Source organism: Psammomys obesus, unplaced genomic scaffold (assembly GCF_907164565.1).
Source record: "Psammomys obesus unplaced genomic scaffold, mPsaObe1.curated_primary_1811, whole genome shotgun sequence".
Taxonomy (NCBI): domain Eukaryota; kingdom Metazoa; phylum Chordata; class Mammalia; order Rodentia; family Muridae; genus Psammomys; species Psammomys obesus.
Genome location: NW_026592223.1, coordinates 15,462 through 33,079, shown reverse-complemented (window position 1 = coordinate 33,079; position 17,618 = coordinate 15,462). Strand labels below are relative to the sequence as shown.

The 17,618-nt window shown below is 34.8% G+C and overlaps 1 protein-coding gene across 2 annotated transcripts; it reads right to left on the bottom strand.

Moving 5' to 3' along the window:
• Positions 1–789: 789 nt before the first annotated feature.
• LOC129681177 (zinc-regulated GTPase metalloprotein activator 1) lies at positions 790–14,791 on the bottom strand. Of its 2 annotated transcripts, XM_055613059.1 has the most exons (6): positions 14,559–14,791; positions 11,370–11,456; positions 9,153–9,249; positions 7,026–7,117; positions 2,042–2,101; positions 790–889 (listed from the first exon to the last, which is right to left on the bottom strand). In XM_055613059.1, exons 1-6 carry the CDS (start codon positions 14,707–14,709, stop codon positions 843–845), a joined length of 534 nt encoding a protein of 177 aa, XP_055469034.1. In that variant the 5' UTR covers positions 14,710–14,791; the 3' UTR covers positions 790–842. The 2 variants fall into 2 exon arrangements, with proteins under 2 accessions (XP_055469034.1, XP_055469035.1); XM_055613060.1 differs by lacking the exons at positions 790–889; positions 2,042–2,101; positions 7,026–7,117 and having other exon boundaries at positions 9,149–9,249.
• Between the last annotated feature and the right edge of the window lie 2,827 nt (positions 14,792–17,618).

The window sequence follows — 17,618 nt, the reverse complement described above, 5'->3', positions numbered from 1 at the left end:
TCCCAACTTTGGAGACAAAAGGTGTTTGCCACCATATGCAGGCTCCATGAAATTACTACTTTGTTCCCAATCCATTTGCCCCGATAGGTAGTGGGGTGAAAGGCTGATGCTAGGACAGAGGCAAGCTTATTCTCCAATGCCTTTTGAACATTTGTTTCTTAAAAAAAAATTCTCTGGGTGGAGAAGGGGGAGGGAGGGTGGGATTGGGAAGGAAGGAGCTACAGGGGGATACAAAGTGGATAAACTGTAATTAATAAAAAGAAAAAACTGGGATGCACTATTTTATTTTATGTAGCAATACACTTTTAATATCTTAGTACATTTTATAAATAGAGACCAAATAATTATACTTAAAGACCTTGGAAATTAGCAAAAGTATACACAGAAGAACATCGTTTAATGGAGTTTCCTCTTATTATACACTAATTTTTACTTCTTCAAAATTAAATAAATTAGTATTTTGTTGAAAAAAGAATCTAATTTATAGTTTGTATCTCCTAACAGTTTATAACAAAAACTACCATCTCATATATTAGGCTGTTTTTTTCTATAAAAGCCAATAGTAGGAACAAATTTTAGTGAGAAGAACTATATATCCAAACTTTATCCTGACTCTATAACCTTAATATAAAATATTATAGCAACTCCAATTTTTGTCACACCAAACCAGACTAAAATAAATACTGTTTAAAAGCACATAATAAAAACACAAACAAACAAAATAGATCTTTCACTTGCACTATTATTTTGAAAAATATTTTTAAGAAAAGCTTAACAGAAACAGAAAATAGAACCACCCCCACTCCATTCCTACTCGTTGACAATTACCAACTTCTATTTGCTCAACTTACTTTAAATCCATATTTTGAATCTACAACAGTTATGATACCTACAAAGAAATGAACATGTTAGTCACTCTTTAACGTCATCCGTATTAGGCAACTACACTTGAGAAGGAAAATTAAAACATCCTTCAGTTCACAAATGTTACTCAATAAAGTATTTTTTTCCTCTTACCAGTGTGGCAATTTAACTCAATCTCAGGAATAAGCAAATGTTTAAAATATATACTGAATGACCACCTGTTCCTAAGAAACTATAGACAATTTATAAAATAAAATTTAAAAATTAAGTCAACAATACAATAAAACTTCTATGGTGTTTAAAATCCATACTAAGACACATTTCATAATATATAGTAAAATAAGACAAATTATACAAGACATGTTATTTTTATTTTTACAGTAAAAAATGAAGCTTTTCTAAATAAATTGTTTAAAGAATCTGAGACATCTTAGGCTATTATAGTCCTAACCTTCACTGGTACTCCTAGCTCACAAAAACAGAGCATCATAGAAAATACCTAAGTTCTCAAAAGATCAATTAGTTCAGCAATTTCTGAATATATATCAAATAGTTTTTAAAAATATAACAGCAGAGTGTGATAATGTCCATAAAATTCAACAAGCTACAGCTGTGTATATTACTGCTCAATGAACCCCAGCTTCAATGATTCTTACCCTATAGTCTACATGATTAATTTAAAGAAATGTAAAGAGAAGAAAGGAGAGACAACAGGAGAAAGTGAATATAGTTGTTGCACTAAGAAATTAATATCAAGCTTATAAATTTATACAGAATGACAAGCGTTACGTAGTGTATGTATGTGTACAAGCACTCTTAATTCTTATTTTCAGGGAAAAAACAGAATCAGAGAATGAAAGATCATTCTTTCCATTGTCTTCCTGACCAACTATAAAGCTCTAACATTATATTAAGTGTACATGGCAAGAGAGGACACAGGCAATCTACAGGGCATTTTGAAATAAAAGCCTCAGTTGAAGTCCTGAACCAGAGTTGACATCAATACTTGACAATCCAGTTTTATCACTGTCTAGGACTTTAGAATCCCAATGAACAAAATTGTGTTGCATCAAAAACTAAACAAGTTTGAATAGAACAATGGTGTAGGAATCAAAACTGCAATATAAACAAAATGAGCTCAGCTGTAAATCTTACTTTAAAAAATACTTTAACTTACCATCAAGATAAATATCACTCCCTAATTCAGCATCAACCCAAAACATAGAAGCCACTGCACCTGAAAATACATAGTATAATACTATTAATCAAATAAAGAAAGTATTTCTTCAAATTGCAAAACATGATTTCATCTGTCTTAATTTTCACCAGTGGAATTAGCGGCTAACCACAAACTATACCTATACTTCAGTCTTTTCATGGGAACTACTACAGTGACAGTACTTTTCAAGGTCTGCAGTCATCCTATTCCTCTCCCTAGTTCTTAACACTCATCAAAGATAATGCTCTTACTGATGCCAAAATAATTTATCAATCAATACTGTGAAACAATTTGGAAATATTAGCTGAGAATACACAGGATACTTTTTTCTCATTTCCTGACTATGATTATCACACAGCTCACAAATAATAAATCCCTCCCAAGTAAAAGCAAATAAATACATTAATTCCAAAAATGACTTGCAAAAGTCATTTTTCAAAAATCACAATAAATTCATTTGCAATCATTATAGAAGAAAAAGAACAAGAAAATTTACAAGTTCTCTGGTAGTACTCATTAATCATATATTTACTTAGTATTGGGCATAAAATTTGCATCTGAAGAAAAATTATTTTTAAGAAAGAAATTAAAATTTGTTGTTGGCAAAAACTGGTTTAACACAAAACCACACATCCTGACTAATGTGCTGCAATACAAAAAAAAAAAAGAAAAAAAAAAAGAAGAAAAGAAAGAAAAGAAACTGACAACAAGGGAAAGTATTTGATTTTTCAAAGCATTACCATCCCAGTTAGTGATGGTGCTGTCTAAAAGAATGAGCGTAGGGGCAAACAAGGATAACTGAACTCATTCCACTGTCTAAAGCTGTCTAGCTACTCTGACAAGATGTGGTTCCCCTAAGCATCACTCTGTGTCAACAGTGAAACACCTGTCAGCTGTTTACAGTGATTACTCATGCAAGATATAGCAAGGGCCACAACATCTAATGGTTTCCTGATACCTATTGATTTTTTTCCCAAAAACTTAATAGTTTTCCAATTTGAGTGAAATAGGATTTGTGAGTAACAGGAGCAGAATCAATGTCTGTTCTCTTCAAGGAAATTACTTTACCATGACAATTATTTAGCTAAGAACTGGAGAGTGTCAATCTCCTAAGTGAGAAACAACTGAATTGCCAATAAGAATTATTTCCACTTCCTTGGCTAAAAACATGGTTTTAATTAATAAAGGAGAAGTAAGTTTACTACATCATGAATCAAACACCTATACATATTTTAATTTCTTCTCTTAGCCAAATACGTATGTATGTTAACATCATAGTTTTATAACTTTAAAAATTCACTGCTTTTTATTCAAATAAATGGTTTTTAAGTCTTACTTCTTACCAGAATGAATTGTAAATGTATATTAGTTTTTATTCTAAACATCGTTGACATGAGATATAATCCTTACAGGATGCACAAGAAAGAACTATCTGAACTACAGATGTAGGTGCTTAGAAGTAGCAAAGATGAGGCAATAGAGAAGGAGATTTTTCTCCTTAAGGAATATTAGGCAATATCTGAAGATAATTTTAGTTGCTTCTAGGAATATTCTGCTGGCATCTAGTAGATAAAAGCTAGGGATGCTGTTAAACACTCTATAACATTCAAGATAGCACCCCTCACAGAAGATAACTGGCCAATCCAAAATGTTATTTGTGTCAAGGCTGAGAAGTTCTGAACTATATTACAGAATTTCTCTTCTTCAAAACCCACTTAAAAACACTTTAAACAATTTGCATGTCACAATTTTATCAGAACAACCAAATAATAAGAAAAGATCAGTTTCCTAACCATAAATTTAGTAGTAACAGTCAAAATAGAAATAAAATTCTATGGGATTATGGTAGTTTGAATAAATATGGCTCCCAAAGACTCGTGTTTTTTATAATTTACTTTTATGTACATTGGTGTTTTGACTGTTCATATGTCTGTATGCGGGTGACAGATCCCCTGAAACAGGAGTTACAGATAGTTGTGAGCTGTCACGTGGGTGCTGAAAATTAAACCCAGGTCCTCTGGAAGAGCAGCCACTGCTCCTAACCAATGAACCATCTCTCCAGCCCCCTTATATATTTGAATGTTTGATCATTAGGAAGTAGCATTACTTGACAGGGATCAGGAGGTGTAGCTTATTGGAGTAGGTGTGGCCTTGATAGAAGTGTCACTGTGGGTGAACTTTGGGGTTTCAAAAGCTTGAGCTAGGTCCTGTGTCTCTCCCTGCTACCTTCAGATCTGGATGTAGAACTCTCAGCTACCATGTCTGCCTGTGTACTGCCATGTTCCCTGCCATGGGAATACTGGACTAAACCTCTGAAACTGTAAACAAGCTCCAGCTAATGCTTTCCTTTATGAGAGTTGCTGTGGTCATAGTTTCTCTTCACAACAATAGAATACTGACTAAGACAGTGAGTTACTATGGTCTTTTCCTAATTCAATTTCCACCCTCTAAAGAGGATGTGGAAGAACAGTTTTCAAAATCCTACTACTTTTATCAGAAACAACTCCCCAAAAGGCAAGACATAGAACAAACTGGAAAGCAATGAAAGGAAAAAGTCAATGACAAAAAATATTTTAAGAATAAAAATATTTTAATCACTTCTGTTTGGGGGAATTTGCTTTGTAGGATTAAAAGCAAAAGAAACAAGAGTTCTGAGGTCTAATAATGTCCCACAGCAGCCAAGGATTGACTATGTACCTCTAGATGAATGGGTAACACCCAAGATAGACGTATTTGAAGGCAGAAGCTAATAGCCATTTTATCTGTCTGTCTGGTCACCCATTTCTATTAGCTTCCCTCTTCATGTATCCTAGTAATATTCAGCTTTTAAACTAGTGCTCAAGAAAAACATGCTTGGGTAAGACAGTGAAGATATTTAAAGGAATTTCTCATCAATGCACACAGGTAAAGGAAAGTCCTCTGACCTTCCTACCCCAGGCACAAATGCACACACATGATTACAGCGGAAGAAAACAAGTACAGATAAATGTAGAAAGGAAAAAAGAATGGAGAAATTTAATAGAACAGATAAATGGCAAAGGATTCATTCTGCAAGGAAATATAATCAAAAAAAAAAAAACAAATAAAAATTTGAGGTAGCTTTTCACAGCAAAAAAACTCAAAAGTAATACAACACAAAAACAAGCTTGAACACAAGAAAATAATAAAATATAAAAAGAGGCTTTGTAGCACTAATAAAATAAATTTGGTATCAATTTAATAGCATCATTACTTAACCAATAAATGAATTTACAATTATAAGGAACATTAAAAAAAAAGTATGAGGGGAATTACTGACATAAGGGAAAACCTTCAGAGTAAAAACCTATCAGAGTAAAAAATAAATCAGAACAATTAAAACAGGGCTAAGGGCATAGCTTAGTAGTAGAGCTCATATTTAGCATGTGCAAGATACTAAAATACAGTAAAAAAAAAAAAAAAAAAAAAAGAAAGAAAGAAAAGAAAAGAAAAAGAAAATTAAAAGTAAGATGGATCTGCAGGCAAAGGTGTACATTGCCAAACTTGATACCTTGAGTTCAAGTCCCAGAACCCACATGATAAAGAGTGAACCAGCCAGCAAAGTGAAGAAAGAAAGCCAACTCATAGGTTGTTAATCCAAACTTGTAACAGAGCATAAAATCATATTTGTTCTCATTTATTCATATTCATTCATTTTCCATCTCCCTTTTGTCCCTCATCCCCTCTAGCCCCTTTCCCTTGTAAATACAAATATATAAACAATATAAATTTAAAAGAAAATTAGACTAATTAAATAACAAAATAAAATTCATTTTGAAAAATGAAAAAATGATCTCATTAATATTAGAACTGAATAATTTGAAATTAAAATGTCCTTAAATAAGGTTCAGGGAAAAAAATGCCTAAAAATAAAACCAAGTTTCTATATTTTTACCAGACCACAACTATTTGGGACCTGATCCCAGTGACTTTTGATGTATTATGCCAGCATTTGGGGTCTAGTTATTTATGATGATGATGATACATGCATATTTGTATCTGTACCACATACATGCTTGGGGCGCAGAGAGACCAAAAGAGGACATTGAATACTTTAAAACTGGAGTTCCTGACAGTTATGAGCTGTCATGTTAGTTCTGAGACTGAACTTGGGTCCTCTAGAAGAACATTCAGTACTCTTAACTGCTGAGCCATTTCTGCAGCTCCATGGAGCCTAATCCTTAATGACCAATGATGCTCTACCCAATCACAAGAGTACTCACGTCAGACAGCTCACAACCACCTGTAACCTTAGCTCCAGGGTATTTGACACCCACTGGCTTCTTCAGGCACCCTAATACATATGGTACACCACACATACACATAAAAATAAATCTTTAAAAATAACAACTTATTCCTACCAACAACTCTAAATCAATGAGAAAAATGTTAAATTCTATTAACAGCTTTTCAAGAAGTACACTATGACCCTTATGTGATGCAAGCTAGAATTTCTCTTCCTTTGAAAAACAACAAAAATTAAATCCAGATTAAAGCTTTAGGACTGGTGAAATGGCTCAATAGGTAAAGAACTTGCTGTGCAAGTACCAAGACTAGATCCAAAACCCATATAAAAGCTGGGTGGGCATGGTCACCTACCTGCAATTCCATCACGACATGTAAATAAAGACAAGATAGAGAGAAAATCATTGGAGCAAGCTGGCTAGCCAGAGCAGCAAAAGTGGCAAGCTCAGTTCATTAAGAAACCTTGCATCATCAATACATATGGTAGAAAGGGACTGAAGAAGGTATGTCAACATCATATCTCTGTGTGAACCTGCACACACGTGAGCCCCCATACATTTGAACACACACACATACATAGATATACACCACACAAACATATGCAAAAAATATTTACTTTAAATGTGTTTCTAAGTTTATCAAAGAACTATATGCTAGTTACTAATAATGCATTTCTTACCAGGATCTGCTAGCCCAGTAGTCTCTAAGAGTATGTAATCAAACTTTCCCTTCTTCTGCATCAGATTCTCTATAGCTCTAAGGCCATTGTCCCTGCAAAATACCAAAAGCATAGAAATTACTGATTACCTAAACATTTTTAAATGATCTCTAAAAACATTTTAAAATGTAGCTAAAACACAACACAAAAATATTCTCAAGTACAAACTTAAGCTTGTATAAAATGTCCAATATTTAACAATGACAAGAAAATAGGTTCAAATACAGGCAGAAATGGTATATGTAATAAGTTAATACTTTACAAAACTAATAGCAAAGGATGTTAACTAACAAAAGTCATTATTTATTTTACAGCATTATAAATAATATATATTATATATAAATTATATATGATAGATTATATCTAATATGTTATATAAAATTATGCATAATATAAATAATGATGGGATTTATTGTCTAGAGAGGAAAATTGTCACTGCACACCTTTTAACTCTAGTCTGATTAGGCTTCAGTATAATTTCCTTTTTTAAAAACAAATAAGACAGCATCTCACTACGCAACTCAGCCTGGCCTGGAAATGTCACTCTTCCTGCTTCCACCTCCCAAAGCTAAGATCACAGGCTTTTATTACCTACTTTTTTATTCTTATAATACCAAAGTTAGGGCAAATATTCAATGTGTTGTCTTTTGGTTAAGAAAGTCTTTATAAGTACTTCCTCTTTCCAAAAAGTTTGATTTGGTGTCAGACATCTAAGATCATCAATAACAAAGAAACTTAATTCACTATAATATAGAAAAATCAATAGTACATACAGTAATTATAATTTATCCAAGAGTTTATTTTATCAAACAATTTATCTGAGTTGGTGTTTTATGTCAGGTACTCTTCTAGGACCAATGGCAGCTCAGTAAACTAAACAGACATTGACCATGGAAACTTAAGTGATGACATAAGGTTCTTTATGTGTTTCTGGGTTTGTTTCTGTTTTTATACTTGGATTTCAACACAGGGCCGCACATACACTAAGCAAGAATGCTACTACTAAGCGACATTCCTAGTCCTCTATTTACTTTTTTATTTTCATAAATGATCTCACTAAGTTGCTCAGGCTAGCTTTGACTCACTTGGTAACCAAGGTAAGCCTTGATGTTGGGGTCCTCCTGCATCAGTCTCTCAAGCAGCTAGGATTACAAACCTATGTCACCTGGCTTGGCTGGTTCTTCCCTCTTTCTTATGTGTGTCTGCATGTGTGGTGATGTGTATATGCACATGTGTCCACAAAGAGGACAGATAACCAGATACCAATGTTGGGTATCTATCTCAATGGCTTTCTACCTTACTTGTCTCCTGGCAGGGTCTCTCAGTTGAACCGGGAGCTTACCATTCAGCTATTCACCCCTGCCTGGCCAGAGAGCTCCACAAATCTACCAATCCTTGCCTACTCAGCACTGGGATTACAAACTCACACTGTCACGGCTGGCTTTTCATGTTGGTACCAGCATTATAAACTCAGGTCCTCAAGCTTGCCTGGGAAGCACTTTTCCTACAGAGACATTCCCCAGACCATAATTATTCTCTTTTATGATAGTCACTTATTTTTTATTTGAAAAAGGTTGAATACTTTGGGGCTGGAGAGGTGGTTCAGTGGGAAAGAGCTGATCTTCCAGGGAAACAGTTCAATTCACAGCATCCAGATGGTGGCTTACAACTGTCTGTACAGTTAGTTTCAAGGCACTCAGTGCCCACTCTGGACTCTGTGGGCACCATGCATGAATGTGGTACATAGGCATACATAAAATAAAAATTTAAAAAAAAAGGTTGAATACTTGGAAATAAGACTAATGACACATTAAATTAGAATACTCTTTTGTTACATGTGAAATAAGACATTGAAAATAATTTTTTTAAAATTCCATGAAAGAATGAGAACATCAGAACAAATATAAAATTGCAAGACACACTTAAAGAAAATACAATCTAATAAATGTATATATTATCCAAAAATGCAACGGTAGAAGCTATGTACTAAATTCAGTTAAATTACACACAAAAAAAAATCAAAGCTGGAAATATAATCAACAAACAACTTAAGTCAGTCAACAAGCACACAGTAAACCCACTCCTTACTTCACTGAACAGCAGAGACAACCGTTTCTAAGTTCCAGCCATTCTTCATAGAGTTCTCCACCTTGACTGATAGCTAAGGATTTCTCTATTGCACTTCCTAGAAATATAAACAGTGGTTTTGAGATTAGGTTCACAAGCAAAACCAAGGGAGAATGTTCAGAAACAGAGTAGATTTCAACGCAGAAACTATTTATTCTTTAGAACCATTTATTCTTTTGTGACTCTAAATCAATCAATAAAACTTCAAATTCCATTCACAGCTTAAAAGCCTCAAGAAGTATACTGAAGACTCTTCTATGATGAAAGTCAGAATCTCTCTTCTTTTGAACAACAAATACTAAACCCGGTATAAATATTTAATTTGGTAAATATTTAAATTATGGTATGCTAGGTGATTTCTTTTTTTCTTTCTAATGTAAATAAAAAAGAACTGAGCAGATAGATGGTTTAGTGATTAAAAGCATTTGCTGTTCTTGCAAAGCACCAGAGTTCACTTCCTATCACCCACACTGCTGACAACAACTCATAACTCCAGCTCCAAGAGATTCAAGGTCCATTTCTGGCCTCCAAGGAACTGCATACACACACACACACACATATCCCACATCCATGCACAAATAAAAATAATTTTTAAAGTTTAAATGAACTGGCCTCCAAAGTTACCGGGCATTCATGTAGTTTATAAGTACACATGCAAGCAAAACACCTACATACATAAAATATATTTATAAAATATTAAATATGTAGTTTAAGTTCCTTGGAACCCAACTGTATCTTCTTTAAGTATTTTTTGCTATTTTATATTTGTTCTAATGTTCTTATTCTTTCATTGAACTTTTAAAAATTATTTTCAGTGTCTTATTTTATATGTAAAAGAGTATTCTGAATTTAATGTGTCATTAGTCTTATTTCCAAGTATTCAATCTCTTTGTTTTTAATTTAATTTTTTTAAAATTTTATGTGTATTTGTGTTTTGCCTGCTTGTATGCCTATGTACTACATTCATGCCTGATGCCCACAGAGTCCAGAGAGGGCACCAAGTGCCTTGAAACTGGAGTTACAGACAGTTGTAAGTCACCATATGGGTGCTGTGAATTGAACTCTGTTCCCCTGGAATATAAGCAATTGCTCTTTCCCACTGAAACATCTCTCCAGACCCTAAGTATTCAACCTTTTTAAAATTAAAAAATAATAATAAATGACTGTCATCAAAAAAACATGGGCTGGGAAGACAAATTCAAAATTAATAAACATATACTTGCCCCCCCCTTAAGTCTTTTACTTCTCTAATTCCATTTCTTAATAAAGGAGCTACCCTGAAAACATGTTTTCTTCTCATCCATTGTCAACTTTCTAAATATACTGAGATACTTTTAAAACACTGGGGTTTTTTATGCTCTTCAACCTCTTATGAGACTGTTTTCATTTAATTCCTCACTAAATTGGTGGTTTCTGTTTTAGATTTTTCAGGATTCTAAATATGCATTAAGACTATTTCAATTTGACAGAGGTTCCTGACCAAAGTATCACTGGCCATTTAAAAATTAAACTTTTATTTAAATAAAAAAGTCTCTTAGTAAGTTTTCCCTGGGAAATAAGTATACATGAGATGATAAGTATTTGATGTTTTACATGCAATGTACCAATACAAGGGAAAAGTTTTAAATAGAAAAAATTTCATTTATGTATTTTGTTCATGTTTTAATTGGGTGATGAGAGAGTATTATATAATAATAAACTATATAATAATTAATAAAGTACTGAGAAAGTTGTAAAAGACAAAACCATGAAAACTATAAAATGAAGAAAAGCAGTAGAAAAGAACTATTAGAAATCCAATTTTTTTAATGGCTGAAAGCATAACTCAGAGAGAGAGAACTTTCTTAGCATACAAGAAACTTTGCACCACAATCAAGCAATTAATCTCTTTAGTTGTATTTTATTTATTTGTGTATAAGGGTGTTTGATGCGGATAAGCTGCTGAGGTCAAACTTTTGGGAGCTGGTTCTCACCTGGTGGAGGCAGGGTCTCTCTTGTTGTCTTTGGCCACTATACTGCATACTCCAGGCTAGCTTAATAAAAATTAATCCTGTTTTTCCAAAACCATTCATAGTGGCCTCATATTATTACACCATCCAATCTTAAATTATCAATAAAGCAGTGAAATAAAGGGTCCCAAATGTTGTTGCAATGTGACAGTTATCGAGCTTTACTTACCTTCTCCAAATTCATTTAAAATGACTGCTATTTTTCTATTATGTTGTTCTGTCAAAATATAGTTCAGAAGTGTTGTCTTTCCAGCACCTATAAAATATATTAAAGCAACAAAAGTAAAGGACTAATTTGAAGACACAAAAAGAATGTAAAAGGTCCTGGTGGTTCTAAGAATTTATGTGCCATTTTTAATTACTTAACAATAGTACAAAGGACTTTATAGAAGAGATTAAAACAATCTTTGAAACCTATCAAATTTATATATATCATAAGTAATTACAAATAATCTATTAAGTTGAGTCAATTTTCTTACTTAACATGACTAAAATAATGTCTTCTTCACAACTTATAATACAGCAATAAAATTTATACTCAATATAAATTAATAAATTATGGCATCTTAGATGTGTCACTTGGAAAATAAAAAATATATAAATTCCTTTCATAATGCCCTTTCTTATGTAAGAATACTTGGTTATTTCCCTAAACTTATTCAACCTATTTCAACATTCATGAAGTAGCTACAAATTCAGGTTGACTGCATAGCTACTTTCAGTATGCTTAAGCAGTGTATTACTATAAAACTAATCTTACGAAATGGTAGTAAGTGTACACAACAGACTCTTCAGTAGAGAAATTTGTAAGACTACACTAACTTTATCCAGCAGGTGGCATAACAAACCTAGTTTGTTCATCTCAAGTAGAAGAAAAACATTAATCTTGTAAACCAAAGATCCCAAAGTTTATAACGTACTGTTTCTTAAAAATCAACAATACCTTAACTTCACAGCAGTGTAATTCAATTATTTGAATGTATCTTTCATTTTTAAGTAGACATTTCGATTGTCCCCAATGTTTTGTTTTCACAAACAGTAATGCTAAAAGGTTTACACATACTTTACACATATCTATTGAAATACATTTGCAAGTTTCCTAGGGTATAACTAGGAGAGAGTTAGGGAGTACTGAGTCATATTTTAGGTCATACTGCTTTTAAAAGTTTTTGAAGAGATTACATTTTATTTTCAAAACGCTTTGGGAAGCTCAACATAACTGGGTGACGTGTAGGAGAGACAGATTTAAGAACTCAGAATGATGAAGAAATTCTTAAGACAAAAGGCCTTTAACATAATTATGTACAGGGCAATGACAAAGCTGAAAGTCATGAACATAAGAGATTTCCCCCGAAGAATTATTAGGGCTTAATAATTAACTACATTATGAAGAATAAGACATAAAAACATAGTTTACATTCATTCAAAAGTACCTACCATGCACCAAATTAAAGTCTTTGCCGCCATGAAGCTTAAAAATGTTATGGGGTGAGGAAATGGTGAAGAACTTAGATATAAATTAGAGAACTATTTTGTCACAGGTTCATCATTCAACAGGAGATATACAAAATGCTATGCAAAACTTAAGAGAGCTATCTAGCCAGAGGAGTTATAGGAAAGAATATTCCAATCACTTTAAGTCAGTGGTTCTTAACCTGTGCATTGCTACCCTAACCCTTTGGGGGTCAAATGATCCTTTCACAGGGGACACCTAAGACCATCCTACATATATTTGTATTATGATTCAAATCGGTAGCAAAAATATATTTATGAAGTAGCAACAAAATAATTTTATGAACTGTGTTAACGTGTCCCAGCATTGGAAAAGTTGAGAAGCACTGCTTTAAGAAACAAAGTTCAATGTGCTGGGCCATCTGACAGGCTAGGGAGGAAGGCAAGAACCAGATCACAGAGGTCCTTGAATTCCTGCTAAGGAACCTGAACTGTCATCCAAGTAGGAGCCACCAAAGGATGTCACACAATCAAACTAACTCTTTGTAAAGGATCAGTAAGGCTAACACATGAATATATTAAGGAGCAGGGAGAGACTCAGGACTACTGTAGTTATGTGGTTGGGAATCTCAGGAGCAGAATTTGAGATATTGGTGTACGGAGTGTTCCATATGTCAAGTCTGGAAATGTCTGTAGGACATTAAAATAGAAACTATACAGAAATAAAACTGAAGGATGGATGCTAGAGAAATAGACGAAAAACTAAGAAAGAAAGCATAGGAGCCCCAGTGGAACAGTGTTCTCAGTATTTCAAAAAGAAAAAATGGCAAAGGAGGCAAACTGTCTCCTAGGTTCGGTAACAAGGATGCTGGGGTTAATCCTGACACAGAGCTTCAGACCATCACCAGCACTGTTCCTTTCACCTACCAGTAAACAAAATGAGAAAGGCAAAGGAGCAAGTCTGAAGTATGCTGCTCTTTAGACAAAAAAAAAAAAAAATAGCTTAAAAAGCTCAACTTCTGTAGATTATTGGCCTCTGAACCCAAAAGGTTCTTTCTTTATAAAAATATGGATCAAGTAAAATCTAGAATATACTTGGTCTGATTCTAGAAGGAAAAAACAAAACTGGTGGTGTGGATTTCTTCGTCATGTAAAAGGTGTAGAGTCTCAGCTGGTCTCTTGCGGCACACAGGAATGAGAGTACCACTTTATTCGTATTTTTTCCACGATTTTTTATTTTTCCATATTTTGGTCATTTGTTCTTGCCCTCTGTAATGTTTTAACGGGATATTTAAACGTTTCCAAAGAAAAATAAGTTTTCTGTCATTCAGAAAACTGCTCCATGTTCACAAATCTGTGTTTTCAAGTATCCCCTGGGCACTCTCAACAACCCCAGCTTGTGAAACCCTTCAAGACAAAGATCTTATTCTAACTCAATCTCTGACAGTGCCTTGCAAGCAGCCCTCAGAAGGGGAGGGGCCCAGCTTAGGACAGTAAACACTTGCTATTAATGGCTGAAAGAACACCTGTGAAATGGACTCTACTAAACAAACGTGTGAAGAAGCATTCTACAAACAGCATCTTTTTTTTTCTTTTCCTTTTTTTGTCTTCATCAGAGCATCCTTTAATAACAATCGGCCGTTTTGCTTTGTTTTTTTTTTTTTTTTGGGGGGGGTGGTGACGTTCTTCACTTGTATTATTTACGTTCTTAACTAGGATGGGATGAGCTTCACAAACATCAAGTCTGGGTTGCAAAACCACCTCTGGAAACACGAGGAGAAAGAGACCCCAGGCCCTACCTCGAAGACATTCGACCTCGGCCGGGACGCCCGGGTGCCTGAGGAGACACGGCAGCCCCCCCTCCGAGAGCACGGTTCACGGCCTTTTCTGAGCGACCGTTAATTACCTAAATACCCGGTGATAATTGTGACTGGAATCTTATTGATGAAGTCAAGATTTTCCTCTTCTTCTTGGTGGTTGGTCTCAATGGGGACCAATTCAGGACAATCCTCCGCGTACTCCTCTTCCGCATCCTCAGTTTTCACAGCCGGTAACATGCCGCCGGCAGGACAGCGACCCTCAGCGAAACAGCCACCAGCAGCCCCTCCGCCACGGGATTCAGTCAGCGCGGCGCTGATGACGTCACTACACCGCGACTCGTAGCCTGCCTCTGAGGAGCCAGCTCGCCTTCCAGCTCCGCCCCTATAGGAGCTGGACACGCCCACTGAACACGCCCCTAGAGCGCGCTCCACCCCGGGGGTGTGTCTCGCCCCACGAGGGGCGTGTCCTCTGAGCGAGAGCCTGGCTGCACTGTGTTGTTAGGACGCTAGGAGCTCCCTTGCCTCGAAGCTGCGAGCTCCAGCACCTGACTACTGTCTGTTGCCAGGGCTGAGACTAGACAGGTCAGGACTTGAAGCGGCTTCACCAAAGCAGTCCCCACAGGACAGACTTTCTCAAGTTCCCTTTTTTTTTTCTTTAATTCTCATTAAGTCCATTTTTTTTTTCATTCACAAAGAAAAGAATAATTATGATCTTTCTACAGGAAGGATAACTAGCGAAACTTTTTTATAATTACATACTGTAGTTATCCGATCTTTTACAATGTAATAATTAGTTTTACTTACCCTTCTCATTGTTTACTTAGATATAAGGTTCATTAGTTGTATTTGTTGGTTCATAACATTCTCATTCATCTCTGGGGCGTCCTCCTTTGTATTTGTTTATAGTGGGCTCCTTTGACAGCACCCCTAACCCAAAAACATTAAATTGAACTCTTCTTTTCCAACCTAGAATACTAACTGCAATCAAGAATTTGCTTGGGAAATTTGCTGAACATTCCTTCACGTGTTTTTTTTTTTTTTCCGTATACACACGCACATAAATAATATTTAATATTGTTTTGTTTTTCAATTTCATATAAAGAGCACCATACAATGTATAATCTCTTGGGGTTTGCTGCATTTCCAGCTTCACTACTGAATTTCCTGTCAATTGTTTTCAGGTGTCGCTGCTTTGTTTCATTTTGAGACATTCATACATTTTCCCAACAATCTAAGAGATCATATTGATCTAGTGCCAGTATTAGCAGACATTCATCTTTCACCAATTAAATACAAAAATAATATCTCAGTGTGATCATCAACTGCATTTCCTTGAATATGAACAAAACTGAGCATCTTTTTTACGTGGTTTTGGCCATATTTAATTCCAGGCCTTAAGAGGACAGTTCAGTCCTCGCAAGCATTGCTGCGTCAAAACAAGGCTTTACTCACAGTAAAACAAGTTATAAATGTGGGGTGTTTAATGTACTCCAAATACCCATCAACTGACAGGCAAGCAACATGTGCTGTATCCCGACAGGGAAAAGTAACTGGTGACAAACAGGTACTAAGTATTGGTGGCCTCTGCTACCAAGTGAACAAATCTCAAAAGCGTGCTAAAAACAGAGCCATTCACAGGGACCACACATTGCGTAAGTCCATTTGTACAGTATGTCCACAACAGAAAAGTCTAGGAACAGAAACCAGTTAGTGGCTGCTAAGGACTAGGGTTTTAAGAGTCATTGCTAATGGGCGCCATGTATTATTATAGTAATAAGATTGTTATAAACTTGATTATCGTTATGGTAGAATAACTGAATTCACTGAAAACCGTCGAACTGTGCACATTAAATTAGTCAATATTATCTTACCCGAGTTTTATCTCTTAACTATGTTTTTTTTTTTTTTAGTTAGAGGCTATCATGTGCTCAAATGTGGGGGTGCCAGTTTTTTGTTTTGTTTTTCACAGAGAATTGATGACGTTAGCGGTTTAGAGTTGTGACCCTTATGTACAAACATAAGGCTTACAACTTGGTAAAATCATTCCTTTAGTCTTTTAGCATATTCCTCTCCAATAAAATAATTATCGGTTAAAATCTAGAAGATTGTCGTTTCTTTTTCTTACTTTAGTAGCTGATCAGAATTTAGCAAGTGTATTTCTGAAAAGCAAGGTTTGAATCTATTAAATCTAACACTTAGAGCCTCAGTTCTCCTGAGGGAGCTAGATCTGATTTTATTACTTCTATCATAACAGAAGATGCATCATTTTTTTCTAAGTGAGGTTTGTTATTATTGTTTAATTCAAAATGTCTTTTAAAGTAAGTAAAAACAATCCCTGCATATACTATGGTAGGATGAATCACAGTTTTGTTTTTTTTTATTTCTCTTAAAATTCCTTTCACACTTAGCTTTGTAATTTTATTTAATCTCAATAAATTTATGGAAAAGCTATAAAGGCAATAATTACAATGTGTGGAGACCTTACTATTTAAAGAATAACATATTAAGCATTTAAATACGTTGAACCTTAAGGTAAATACTACTTGTAGGCCCACTTCATAGACAGGAAACTAAACTAAGAATATTAGATATCATGCTCAAGGTCTCACAAACCATAAGTGACAGCTCTGTGGCTCACTCCAAATCTCCCTGACCAGAAATTCCAAGTTCTTCCAAACTAGGGATCTGCAAGCTTTAAAAACAAAACAAAATAAAAATCAGATAATAAATACTTTAGGCTCTACAGGCCCCAAAGCAAACAGGAGGACAATTTATTTATATAATAAAAAATAAGACAGACTTTGAATCTTTAATTTCAGTTTATTAAAAATGTGAAAACCATTCACAACCTGCAGTCCATTCAAAACCAAGGAAGGCGGTAGGCTATGGCTTATCAATCCCTGATATAATGTAATGTAATATTTTCTTAACCTGCAGGAAATAAAGTTTAGCAAAAAGAACTCCTCACTCTCTTAAGTTTAGCTTCTAGATCACTCAGCAGTTCAGCAAACCCTTGCTCTGTGGCTTTAACTGCCACAGTCACTGTAAGCCTAGTGACATACTGGAGAGAGCTGAACAAAGCTCAGAAGAGAAATTTACTACATCATTCCTGCCCACCGGGGAGAGACCCAAGTTAGGCAGTATGT

What these genes read in the sequence shown, in the direction of transcription:
- LOC129681177 (XM_055613059.1), bottom strand. Translation starts at nt 14,709, where the DNA reads ATGTTACCGGCTGTGAAAACTGAGGATGCGGAAGAGGAGTACGCGGAG. An exon ending in TGTCTCTGCTGTTCAGTGAA is followed by an intron (nt 7,118 to 9,152) that starts GTAAGGAGTGGG and finishes GGTATTTTGCAG; the next exon opens with GGACAATGGCCTTAGAGCTA. An exon ending in GAGTGATATTTATCTTGATG is followed by an intron (nt 890 to 2,041) that starts GTAAGTTAAAGT and finishes ATTTCTTTGTAG; the next exon opens with GTATCATAACTGTTGTAGAT.